At 35.6% G+C, this 14,020-nt stretch overlaps 1 protein-coding gene across 1 annotated transcript in view; it reads left to right on the top strand.

Moving 5' to 3' along the window:
• Nucleotides 1-12,884, top strand: part of LOC306880852 (E3 ubiquitin-protein ligase HECW1-like) — a 51,674-nt gene extending 38,790 nt beyond the window's left edge. The window contains 15 exon segments of the mRNA XM_079434640.1: nt 181-366; nt 455-589; nt 718-823; nt 1,361-1,457; nt 1,555-1,638; nt 1,768-1,874; nt 3,000-3,114; nt 3,702-3,815; nt 4,131-4,283; nt 4,458-4,556; nt 7,441-7,570; nt 7,850-7,996; nt 8,120-8,234; nt 8,589-8,787; nt 10,353-12,884. Of these exon segments, the coding sequence (XP_079290766.1) occupies nt 181-366; nt 455-589; nt 718-823; nt 1,361-1,457; nt 1,555-1,638; nt 1,768-1,874; nt 3,000-3,114; nt 3,702-3,815; nt 4,131-4,283; nt 4,458-4,556; nt 7,441-7,570; nt 7,850-7,996; nt 8,120-8,234; nt 8,589-8,787; nt 10,353-10,464 (1,899 nt within the window). The 3' untranslated portion in view covers nt 10,465-12,884.
• Nucleotides 12,885-14,020: the final 1,136 nt, after the last annotated feature.

The raw sequence follows: 14,020 nt of genomic DNA on the forward strand, positions 1-14,020 counted from the left end.
AATATTATTTCACAGTATTGCTGTTTTTGTTGTATTTTTGATCAAATAAATGCAGCCTTGGTGAGCATAATTTTTTTTGAAAAACATTAAAAAAGCTTACAGACCCAAAACTTGGTGGTACACGTTTTAATCAAGAAGTTTATGCTAGTGTCATGTTAACATTTTTTATTTTTTTTGCAGGGCGCGTATCGTATGTTCACAAACAGCTCATGCCTGAAACACATGGTCCTAAAGATCAGGCGTGATGCCCGAAACTTTGAGCGGTACCAGCACAACCGTGACCTGGTAACCTTTTTAAATAGGTTTGCTGATGCTCAGCTGGAGCTACCACGAGGCTGGGAGATCAAAACAGACCCGCAGGGGAAGGTACCTCACATCACGCTCTTCCTAACATCTCACCTCGGGGTCCGTCAAGCCATTATTTCAACTGTCTCTCCTTCATTTTTCTCCACAGTCGTTCTTTGTGGACCACAACAGCCGTGCCACAACCTTCATTGATCCCAGGATCCCCTTGCAAAACGGCAGATTGCCCAACCACTTGACGCACCGCCAGCACCTGCAGAGATTACGCAGCTACAGCGCAGGAGAGGTAGACACACTCACAGTCTAGAGACAATCTGTCTCCTCTGACTTCATACAGTACTGATTTTTCATTATGTAAATGATACAGAAATGACTGTTACATAATTGATTTATTCATTTCCACATTAATTCCAGGCATCTGAGGTGTCACGCACCCGAGGGGTATCTTTGTTAGCCAGGCCTGCAAACAGCCTGGTAGCAGCCATACGAAGCCAAAGCCAGCAGGAGCCAGTGCCATTAGGTATGAACCATTCACAAAAAATGGACGAATCACTGTTATAGTTGCACTTAGGGCTGGTCGATTTAGCTAAAAAGGAAATTATATATTTTTTCTGTTCATGTATTTGTTCTGAAATAATATAAAAATGGTGTTAAAATAAGTTAAAAGTTAAATTCTTCAAAAGTGGCATTTGTAAATCAAATAAATGCTGTTGTTTTGAATTATTTATTCATCAGAGAATCTTGAAAAATGTTTCAGTTCCACAAAAATACAAAACAGCACAACTGTTTTCAACATTAATAATAAGAAATGTGTCTTGAGCAGCAAATCAGCATATTACAATGATTTCTGAAGGATCATGTGACACTGAATCCTGGAGTAATGATGCTGAAAATTCAGCTTTAAATACAGGAATAAATTATATTTAAAAGTATAATCAAATAGAATGCAGTTACTATAAATTGTAATAATAATTGACAAGCATTTTTTAATCAAATAAATGCATAATAATAATAATAAAATCATATTTTTGTCAATTCTTTTCCATTTGTTTCCCAGCATACAATGATAAGATTGTCGTGTTTTTACGGCAACCAAACATCTTTGAGGTGCTACAGGAACGGCAGCCGAGCCTGGCGAGGAATCACTCGCTCAAGTATGACCCTATGCTTTCCTCTGTTACTGTAACAAAATACATCATTAGTACTTCCAAACAGTTCTCAGTTGTTCGGGTGTGTTTATTATGTCTTAAGGGAAAAGGTGCATCACATCCGAACCGAAGGCACACAGAGATTGGAAAAGCTGTCGTGTGATGCAGACCTGGTCATGCTGTTAAGGTAAAGCTCCCTGCTTAACTGGCCATACTAAAAAAAATATATATATATTAATGCACAGGTGATGTTTCCTGAGAGTAAAATTTATGTAATGCATAATTTTTTCAGAACGTGTTTTGCTTTGCTTTTCAGTTTGTTTGAGGAGGACATCATGTCTTACGTTCCTCTCGCATCATTTCACCCCGGGTTCAACTTCTCTCCGCGCTGCTCTCCTGGTTCCTCTCCTCAAAACTCTCCAGGTGAGTCGTCCAGGAGCTTTAAACACAGGCCTTCAAATGTTCTGCAAAATGCATGCATTGTTTAGATATATGACCTGATATGACATCAAGTGAAGTTTTCAAATAAAAAAAGTCCTTTACTGTTCATTCAAAGAGATGAAGGTGATCAAATATGCACTCTTACAACCATCTATAACATATTACATTGTCATCATTCATCAACAGTAGATCCTAAGCAATCTTTTGGCACAAATGCACGCTGTTCATTGATTGCAAACTCTTCTGAAACTGCAATCCTGTAGAACATGCAACTGCACCATGTTTTAACTTTGATCGAGCAGCACTCGCATTTATCTAATGAAGTCATAGTCTTTTAAAGTTTAATAATGTATTCATTTTGTGATTTAGTGTTTTTCTATCCCCAAATGTTCCTAAAATGACAAGACATTTGTTATACAATTTAAAATACTTATCATTGCTGACCTTAAATTTCATAAAACAGAACAGGACCTGTTCTTAGCAGTGGGATAGGATCTGAGAGGGATGTTAACGCCAGTTAAATTGCTCTTAAATTGATTTATTTACATGAAGAACCTCAAGTTTGCAAGGAAAGTCCAGTCGTAGGTCATTGACACGCGCTCTGATCTGCTCTGATAAAGGCTTCCTTGAGCGAACTCCTCTCGTTCCAGCCTGCTGTCTGTCTGGTGAGAGCTCTCCAGGTCAGCCGCTCTCCAATTTGAATACTGTCCCAACCCAGCTGCCCCTTTCTATGTCATCAGCGCATTTACAGACCCCAAGCCTGTAGTGTGTGAATATACAAACCTTTGTCTGCCAGGTTTCCTTCTGTCCTAAAGTGGTTAACTAGTCTTTTTTGTAAAACTCGACTGGACAAACCAGATAAAAATGACAAAAACAAAAAAGACAAAACTGTCCTCCAAAACATTATCAAATATCTTTGCCCTGAGATATGTCTTTTACGTAATGAAAGGAATGATCATCTCCCCTTTTTGTGTGTTTGTTCTCAAGGTGAACTCTTTCCAAGTTGTTTGATGGCCTGCTGATCCTTGACAGTCTTTCCTTGATGACTGATATTTATAGGAAGCTAGCTTTTACATCTGTGGTGATGATTTGTGACTGTCTTTTTAGGGACCCAGAGGGCTCGGGCACCAGCGCCCTACCGCAGAGATTTTGAAGCCAAACTGCGCAACTTCTACAGGAAGCTGGAGGCAAAGGGCTACGGGCAAGGACCCGGCAAGATCAAGTGCGTAGTCTCTTATGCTCATCAAGGCTGCATTTACTCGATCAAAAATACAGAAAAAACTGTAAAATTGTGAAATATTATTAGAATCTAAAATAACTGATTTCTGTTTTAATATATTTTAAAATGCAATTTATTCCTGTGATCAAAGCTGAATTTTCAGCATCATTACTCCAGTCTTCAGTGTCACATGATCCTTCAGAAATCATTCCAATATGCTGTTTTTCTACTCAAGAATTGTTATTATTTAATATTATTATTATCAATGTGTAAAAGTTTTTTTTCTGCTTAATGTTTTTGTGTAAACTAAAAAAAAATTTCAGAATTCTTTGAATACAAAGTAAAAAAAAAAAGCATTTATTTGAAAATATTTTGAACCTTATTAATGTATTCAATGTCACTTTTGATCAGCTTTAATCCTTGATGGATCAAAGTATTCATTTCAAATTTAAAACAAATTTGAATGTTAGTGTATGCATATGTACTGTAATGTGTACTGAACAAATACTAGTAAATATGTTAACAAATGCTATAAAACAGTATCTGCCAGATAAATGTCCTACAGTTCTGACTTCATGTTGTTTTTTTAGATTGATCGTCAGAAGAGATCATCTGTTAGAAGGAACATATAACCAGGTGATGGCCTACTCCCGTAAAGAGCTCCAGAGAAACAAGCTGTACATCACCTTTGTTGGAGAGGAAGGGTGAGGCAGAAATCAGAAACCAGCAAATATAACACAATGTATATAACACGTACACATAATTGCTGACATTAAATGAACACTTTTACCGAATATATTCTCAAATTGACTGAAACACTGAAAGCAAACAAGGCTGTTGGTTTATTTCAGAAGTGACATAAGAGGAACTAACAAATATATTTGTGTATAAAATAAATATATAGTCTGTTAATAGTTTTAAATGGTAATGTTGTGCTCTATTTTTGTTCAGATAGCATAAACACAGAGTAAAGGCAGTAGTTATTTGTAATTACATCTGAATTCTACTTTTCTTTTCAGACTGGACTACAGTGGACCATCGCGGGAGTTTTTCTTCCTGTTGTCTCAGGAGCTGTTTAACCCTTACTATGGCCTGTTTGAATACTCCGCTAACGACACGTACACTGTCCAGATCAGCCCCATGTCTGCTTTTGTGGAAAACCATTTGGAATGGTGAGGTCCTTTCCACTTCCTTCCAAGGAATTCCACTTCCTGTGTGGTATGAGAACGCATATTGCCATTGACAGAGAAATAAATAGTTATGTCACTGGCTGCTCTCACAGGCTGTTGTTTTTATTGCCAGAATGTCTGTTTTTTTTGACCGCATGATGTGACGTGTGTTTTCAGGTTTCGTTTCAGTGGTCGAATTCTTGGCTTGGCTTTGATTCATCAGTATTTGTTGGACGCCTTCTTCACCCGCCCGTTTTATAAAGCTCTCCTCAGACTGTGAGTGGACCAGAAACCATTAAATGCATTCAACTACATGCAGAATTTGAAAACGATGACAAAATTGACAAATTGTGAGCACGTTGTGTTGTATACAAGCACTGAAAAAACAAATCTAATTGATTTATACATTTTCAGGATCATTACTCCAGTACGGTGGCCGAGAGAGAGCTCAACGCGCTGCAACTTCAGAAAACACATGCAAATAGAAAAAGCACCAGCAAATCAAGAAAACATCTTCATTTTCGTGTTCTGAGCATTTGCAACGCGCGAGTTGTAAAATTTCTGAAGTTGTTTTCTTAATTTGCAGGTGTTTTTTCTGTTGCGCTTTGAGCTCTCTCGGCCACCGTACTCCAGTCTTCAGTGTCACATGATCCTTCTGAAATCATTCTAATATGCTGATTTGCTGCTCAAGGACTATTTAGTAATATTATTAATGTTGAAAACAGTTGTATTGTTTCATATTTTCATGAAAACAGTGATATATATTTTTTACAGGATATTTAGGGGCCAAGCACCGAAGGTGCGTAGGCATCTATTGTATCCGTTAGCGTTGTTTTTTTTTCTTCCGCTGTGGAAGTCTATGGCAGCCCATAGAACCAATTGCGGGAAAGTTGTAAAATTTGGCACACTGACAGAAGACAGTCTCAATAGTAACCACAGCAAACTTGGAGTCTCTAACTCAAACTCTCTAGCGCCATCACTTGTCCAAAGCTTCACTCATGTTTATGCTAATAACTTTTTAACCGTAAGCCAGAAAATGAAAATTCTTTTTTCCTCTGAATCCTTGGCTCAAGCCAAGTCGAAGGAAAAATTCCGTAAAAAAAATATTCTATGAAAAGCACTCAGAAATGGATGCGAGGCGATATCTCCGCAACGGTTTGGCGTATTGAGACCAAATTTGGTGTGTGTTATAACAAGCATGACTTGAGGCTACCTGCAGTGTTTTGGCGCAGTGCCACCTAGTGGTCAGGAGATACGAAAAATGCTAATTTTTGCTTATAACTTCTCAGTGGTTTGACCAATCAATTTTCCCATGTTAGCCGCTTTGGGCTATATTTGCCCAAATATAAAATGCTATATTTGACGTATCGTTACAAAACTTGGTATGGGTCATCAGCACAATGCCCTGAAGGAGTCTGAGGAGTTTCGAAACAGCACCACCTAGTGGTTAAATCAAATTTCCACATGCTTATAACTTTTAGTGGGGTTGACTTATTTTCATAAGAGTTACATTTTTAGACTCCTGAATCCTTGCTGAGTCCAGCGATACCAAACTTGCCAGATTTTCACTTATGGTTTGTGCAGTGTTGCCTTTTAGCGCTTAAAAAATATTTGCCAATATCTCAGAAACCGTTACTCCGATCGACATGAAACCACCGTAGGAAATTCGAAATTTTGATATTAAGTGGCACAAAAATGCAAACAAAGTCAACAGTCAGTCATTTTTCATCTACTCATATATAAATATGTCTATAACTCCAAAACAAAATGAGATATTTTCACCAAATTTGACACACATATGTATGGGCACACTCTCAGGACAAGTAAAAAAATTGGTGGGATTGTGCCTCTTGGTGGCGCTATAATTGAACAAAACATGAAATTGCCATTGACTATAATAGAGTATTATTATATAAAATGCTATATTTTACGAATGCATTGGTATACCATTACAAAACTTTATATGTATCATGGAGACCATGACCTGAAATTACTCAAAATGTTTTGAGACAGTGCCACCTTGTGGTCAAAATTTACAATGAAATGTCAAATAAATGCTAATACCTTTCTGTGAATTTTGCCTATTGTAATGAGACTGATATTAATAGATTCCTTGGGTCATGCTGAGAACAGTGATACCAATGTTGCCATAATCAGCCAAACTTCCTCTCTGACCTTTTGATTTTCTTTTAAAACCTACTTTTTCAAACTCCTCCTAGACCGTTGGTCTGATTTTCACCAAAATCGAATCATATCATCTTCAGACCATGCTGACAAAAAGTTATGGATTTTGTGTTGATAGACAAAACGGGTTTCACATACCACAACAACGAATTTGAGGCATGATGCCAAAATGACACTTGAGGCCGTATCTCTGCAATGCTTTGGCATATTGACACCGAACTTTGTGTGTGCCATTGTCACCTCACACAGAACACACCACATCGATTTGATAATGGTGCCACCTGTTGGTCAAAAGTGAAAAGTCATTAAATCATACTACTAGTAGTTTTTAATGATTTTTCAGCCATTTGGACTACAATAATCTTAATATGGCTTCAATTACTCATTTCTGCAGCTGGTCTGATGCTCCATGCTATGCTTAGCTCCTCATTTTGCCGCTGGAGTGCTTGGCCCCGTCATTGCTGCTTGCAGCTATATTTTTTTATTAATAGAATGTTTGAAAAAACTGCATTTTCTTTTTGAATAAATGTATTGGCTGTTACTGACCCCCAGCTTTTGAGCAACTGTTTGTGTGTGCTCGCAAATTAGTAGCTGACCGAAATGGGATTTTCAGTAGCCAATGGGAAGCAGATGTCTAGATACAATCAATGGTTAATTACAGAAAATTCAGGGTTTTTTTGACAGCTCATCTCAATGTCAAAAATATACCTAAATTTACTCTATTGCAATTTTACATGAACAAAATGAGACATGAATGAAATTCAATTAAAATGGAATGTTTAATTTTTTTTCACACTTTATTTTTTTTAAATTCCAAAAACATACTATGAACAGAAAAAAATAATTAATTAAACAAAGGACATAGTAAGTCGATTAGATGGCCTGACCAATCTATCACTCTAGCACTTATCAGAATACAGTATCCTGTAATGTACTTAGTGTAAAAGCACATGTTCATTGTTACCCCTGTTTGCAGAGGCACGGATCTCAGTGATCTGGAGTACCTAGATGAGGAGTTTCATCAGAGCTTACAGTGGATGAAGGAAAATGACATCACAGATGTGCTGGATCTCACCTTCACTGTCAATGAGGAAGTGTTCGGACAGGTGAGAGACACCTAAAACTAATCCTGCCTTTTTATATGTGTGCATATATATATATATATATATATATATGCACACACATATAATAATTACACTCATAATTACACACACATATTTCTAAGTATAATTGTAATTCTATTGTAATATTAAATATATTACATTTTTTGGGCATCAATAATAGCATAAATTTGTTGCTGTTTAAATAGCTGCCTAAAGATTCCTGTGGTTTAAAAAAAATTAAGTGGAGTGGAGTGAATTGAACAGAAAATATCTTTACATCAGGTGACCGAGCGGGAGCTGAAGTCTGGCGGGACAAACATGCAGGTGACAGAGAAGAATAAGAAGGAATATATCGAGCGGATGGTGAAGTGGAGGGTGGAGCGTGGTGTCGTCCAGCAGACGCAGGCTCTCGTCCGGGGCTTTTACGAGGTAAACATGCTTATCATCTGATTTACTCTCTGCCCATTTACTGTTAAATGCTGTCCAAGTAGCCTTCATTTAACCTCTGACCTGAGTGAGTGTGTGTGTGTGTGTGTGTGTGTGTGTGTGTAGGTGGTGGACTCCCGTCTGGTGTCTGTGTTTGATGCCAGAGAGCTGGAGCTGGTTATTGCAGGAACAGCAGAGATTGATTTAAATGACTGGAGAAACAACACAGAGTACAGAGGAGGTGAGAACACATGCTTACACCTACATACACACCAATGCAGAAAAACATACACACAACATAAATACACTTAATATTATGGCCATGCTAATAAAATCCATATGTTGAAAGATACAAGTATACATTGTATCATGATTCTTTTTCTCACTATATTGCATTATCATTTCAAGATGTTGAATGAATTATATTTATATATTTTATTTATGTTTTCATCATATAATTCCCTACATTTCAGTGAAAGAATAAGCGGGTCAGTGATTTTCAGTGCTGTCAGAGATACTTCTATGGAAAAAAAGTGAAAAATTCTAGTTGTTGTGTGAAAGTTGTGTATTTGAACCCTGTCCTCATTGTCGTCAGGTTATCATGATGGGCATATTGTGATTCGGTGGTTCTGGGGTGCGGTGGAGCGCTTCAATAATGAACAGAGACTGCGTCTGCTGCAGTTTGTGACGGGCACCTCCAGCGTGCCTTACGAGGGCTTCACCGCGCTGCGCGGGAGCAACGGCCTGCGACGCTTCTGCATCGAGAAATGGGGCAAGATCACATCGCTTCCGAGGTACAAGTGACACACTCTTTCATCTTTCACAACTCTGATGTTGATTTGAGCTGGTATGGGAAATGTTTAACATGAATTCAGAGAATATCAGTAATGAAAGATACAGGTCCTCTGAGGAATGCAAGCATTAGATTGCTCTACAAATGTTTCCACTCCTTTTGCAATATTAAATTCAACAGTGATTGCAAATAATTTTACTTTCATTTTATGATTTTTTTTATTTTAAATTTTCACTCCAAATGAAATAAGATATGAAAAATTATCAAAATTTCCAGTCATGAAAATATTCAAATAGAGAGTAAAAAAAAAAAACTATATTGCTGTTGCTATTTTATTTTATAATATATTCCAGATTTATTTGAATATGAAATGGTTTGACTGTATTGATTTGCACTTTTTTTAAATGAATTTTTCAAGAGGCTGAAAAAATTCCCCTTCATGATATTAACTTTTTTTTCTAATAATTTTGTTTTCCATGGTTAAGCATTAGTGCAAACTCTAACCAATCAAACTGAACAATATAAGTAATTTTAAAATTAACATTAATTAATATAAATAATTTAAAATAAAACATTAACAGTTTTAATAATATTAATAATAAGTTTTAAATTATTTAGATGATTAATTAACATAAATTTTAAATTATAAAAACAATAATAATTTAAAATAAATTATAATAAAATATATTTGTTTTTAATATAATAATATTAACATTAATCAGTGTTTCCTCTAGGTTTTCGGCTTTGGGGGGGTGGATTCCTTTTTAATTTTTCTGGACTCCTTTTTAATGGTTAAATTAAATTTTATTAATCAAAAAGCATGTCTAGCTAATTAAAATCATGAAACTTGAACAATTTAACATCAATGTATTAAAAGTTTAACAAAATTACATGTTTAGGGCCCTATGAAATGTTTTATTCTTTCCAACCTTGTTTTATTGTTACCAAATTCTGTTTTGCATGTCTAATTATTTGTATATTTATTTATATTATATTAATTATTTGAAAGCATAAAAACAAGTTTAATTTATTCTTACAATAGCCCTATGTTTCCCCCCCCCCCCTCAGAAATTCTGTGTTGTGTATTGCAATTTTTAACATTAATTTAATTTATCTTTTAATTAATGAAAATTAAACACATTTTATTTTTGGGGAAAATAAAGGGGATTTAATATTACAATTAAAAACATTGAAGAAATATTGTATGATTATCCCTTAAAAATAAGGTTTTAATAATTTTAGTAGTAGCCTATTACATACATTCTACTGAACAATAGTGATGTTGGCTATTTCTACTGCAATGACTTCAAGGTAAACCGAAAATAATGGTTAATAATATAATGAATAATTTAAACAATATAAATTGTTAAAAATTAATAGGATTTATTAATATAATTTAAGATATACATTAATAATATAAATTATTTAAACATTTTTTGTTGTCGTCATCAATTCTTAAAAATATGACTAGACCTGAAAACAGATTGGTCTTGATTTTAGAGACTCAAGGCCAATCCACATGAGACGGTCAATCCAGCTGCTGATGTGTCATGTCTGGTTTCTCAGGGCGCACACATGCTTTAACCGTCTGGATCTTCCACCGTATCCATCCTACACCATGTTGTATGAGAAAATGCTGATCGCAGTGGAAGAGACCAGCACTTTTGGCCTTGAATGACGACTTGAGGCATAAAACACCTTCCTCCCGGTGACCTTTCCATGTACACCGTATGTAATTATCTACTGGCGTGGATCGTGTCCTGCGTCCGCTTCTTTGGTTTGTTCAGGACACCACTGCATGCATCAGTCACCTGCGCAGGTGGACAGTGTGTAACGGGTATGCAATAGTGAAAGAGAAGCCTTCGACCTGCTTTAACACTCAGGGCCTTGACCTCCGCTGGAGTCGCTCTCAGTTCGCACATCATCATTTCACCGCAAACCGTCACGGCCAGCATCCTTTCTGTTGGTGCATTTTCACATTGACAAGAATTGTAAAGTTAAAACCAAATATGCTCACAGAAAATATCTGAGCGAGGTGCCGTAATTACTGTAAATGTCTACACTAGTTCACATAATCTCACCGAACACGGCATCATCACAGGAAGTGACGTCACTTTGCAGGAGTCAAAGGGGGAAATGGCAAGCCTGAGCCTTGATTCGACACTTTCGATTTATTCATTTATTCACTAATCAATACATTTAAATATTAAAATCATTAAAGACATGTTTAAGGATGTTTAAGGCTTCATGCTGTCTTGTCTGTAATGTTTGAATGAATTTCCTGTGTTGACACACGATTGCTTTCAGTGTATTGATGTATTTGGCTTTAAAAACCCAACATATGATGTTTACTAAAATGACAACACTAAAAGCGAAACACAACAAATCCAATCAGAATATATTTAATGTTTATTATACAGCTGTGTTGCGCAGGATTTTAAACCAATGAGATTGCACTGTGGGCGGAGCCATGCAGCATAACAAAATGTTTTGTTTGTTGCGTCTAGATAAGACGATTTATAGTGATTTGAGCAAACAAGAGCGACAACAACCAGTGGTGATGCGATGTGGGCGTGTACTTTATGTAAATGAGTAATGCAGTGCACTGCCAATGGGAACGGAGACGTCTCAGAAGTAAATGCTCATAATGAGCAGTTTCATGCGATTCTTTACAAACTACTGCAGTTTATATAAACCTTTTCCTTCAGCATGTTCATTTTTATTATTAAAATGGAACGATACTTTGTTTTATTTATTGTATTTTTATGTATTTTCTAAATCAGATCACTGTCTGCGCTCCCATTGGCAGTTGCTGCATCACATTTGTTGCTCATTTGCATAAAGTTCAAATGTTTGTCGCTTAAAATCAACTTAAAATTTCCTGATGCTGTAATATGCACTCACTTTCCCTAATGTTTATGAAATGCGTTTTTGTTTTTCTATTTATATGATGTCTTTTTATGACTTATATTGGTGAGGGGATTGAAAGACATTACACACATTATGTTCTTCAGAGCGTTTCAGCTGTTTGTGTTTTTTTGAAGAGCAGTGAGTCATTTATTTATTCAAAAAGGAAATTGGTTTAAATGTCAGGACACGTTTCTTTGAAATGTCAGAGTTGTTCGTTCTGTGGTTGGTTTATTGATGACTAGGTTCCATTACTGTGCTAAAGTTTTGATTATTGTTCATGTTTACATTTTAAGATGATGTGAATGTGTTTATTATACATTAAGATGCTCTTAACATGATGCCATTTAAAGGTGCATGTGTTTCTGTCTAATCCACACTTGATGAAACCGTCTTTTACTTTTGTCTCCTAATATTTCCTAAATGGGAACCTCTGTTCACCCCAAAAAATGCATTGTTTGAATATGTAGAAAAATGGGAAAGTCATACAGATTCAATTATTGTGTTTTCCTAAAGATTTCATTTTTGGGTGAACTGTCCTTTTATTGTGGTGATGGAGAACAAGCAATCACGGCTTTTTCTGCTAAAAACAATTGCAGCTCAAAATGAACAACACTCAGCTTAAGATATTAGGAATGTGAATTTGTATTATTTATCCAAATTAAGAAATTATAAAATATCACGTGTACATACTTGCTTGAACAGTCTATGTAAAATCAAAATTTTAAAATGTGATGAATCAACTCAAACTCATCTTTTTTTTAAAAACATGTCTTCTTACTTACTATTTACATAATGTTAGTTTTCTCAAATGTATATTACTATGCATATTTGGTTGGAATTGTAAGAAATGGTACTCTTTGGCGCTTGTGGAGGACGTTTCTTTATTTATCAGGACACTTGCAGCCTATTTGACAATGTGAGAGAAAAGAGGAGAAGGTTCTGGAATATACTGCCTCTCTATAAACATGGCATTCTGGGAAATGCAGAAGGATTTGGCTCCTGTTTCCACCTCGGACACATACACTAGCCTGCTTATGTCTTTTTACACTTTAATCTATGTGTATGGAAGAGAATAAGAGCGGAAAATGTACAAATGTTTCAAATTGTGTATTGAGGTCACTTATAGCCTCTGTAACTACAGCATTACACTGTTAACGAATGTCAATAAACAATCACTTTCTAATGCAGAACCTGACTCGTGATCCATCGGATGTGGTTGTTCATCTTGCTGAATCTGGAAAATTGCACTCTTACTTAGTAAAATGAGATATTAATGAATGGATAGTGCAGTACAGCCAGTGCCGCTTCAATCAAGTCATTTTGAATTTAACCTAGCACTGTATAAAAGTCCTATGTCATTTTCACAACTCGCAACTTTAAAACTGAAAGGTTTTTGTTTTTTAGAAACACGTTTCAGCTGAGCAGTCATGTTAAACAGGAGTACAATCCATTTAACGCACTGTACTTCAGTCCCTCACAGCCTTAATTCCTGTCAAAAAATAAATGTGTAATATATAAGATCTATAGGTGTGTATACAGAATCATTTATTGCATTGAATTAAAAGGGGTTTCACTAGTTTCATCCACAAATATTGCACATTTAGGAGTAAAAAAACAACAGATTTATGGTGTTTTTGTATATTGTTAATGCAAATTCTTTCCCTTGTCCCTCAATATACCCAATTTAGTATCTTCACAGTCTTCGTTTTCATACTTTTGTTATTTCTGTAATATTCAACAAAACCTCAAGCCATCTGAAATGTGCCAAAACAAGCCAGCACATGTCTCTACAACCATATAATCTTCAAAATAAATAAATATTAAAAACTTGATTTATACATTTCATTGGTTAAAACACTGTGATGTAATATAAAATATATTGCAGATAAAAACAGTATTTATATGCATGGAAGTTTTGGCAGATGGTAACCTTTGGGTTATGAGTCCGACTCTAACCACTAGGCATTACAGCATTTGGACAAAATTCACTTGTTTGTTGTATAGGTTGCATCATTTACTAAATTAAATCATTGGAATTTTTTTTTTTTGGAGAAATAAATTATTCAAATTTCTAGTCTTACTGGATAATAAACTTTTACTGACACCTGCTGGTAAAGTTGAATAACAACAATGATACAAGACTAGTCACAATGGCATAACAGATGATCCAAAGATCCCAGTGTTGGTATTACAAGCTGTATTGAATTGTCATATTGTAGTTTTCATGTTTCATACACATTTTAAGGTGGAAAGTCAAACAGATTGAGGTTATTATCTTTTGACTTCTTTTATGTGACCCTGCTTCTACATAGGTATGCTCAGAT

The sequence above is a fragment of the Barbus barbus genome (genome assembly GCF_936440315.1).
Source record: "Barbus barbus genome assembly, chromosome: 15".
NCBI lineage: Eukaryota > Metazoa > Chordata > Actinopteri > Cypriniformes > Cyprinidae > Barbus > Barbus barbus.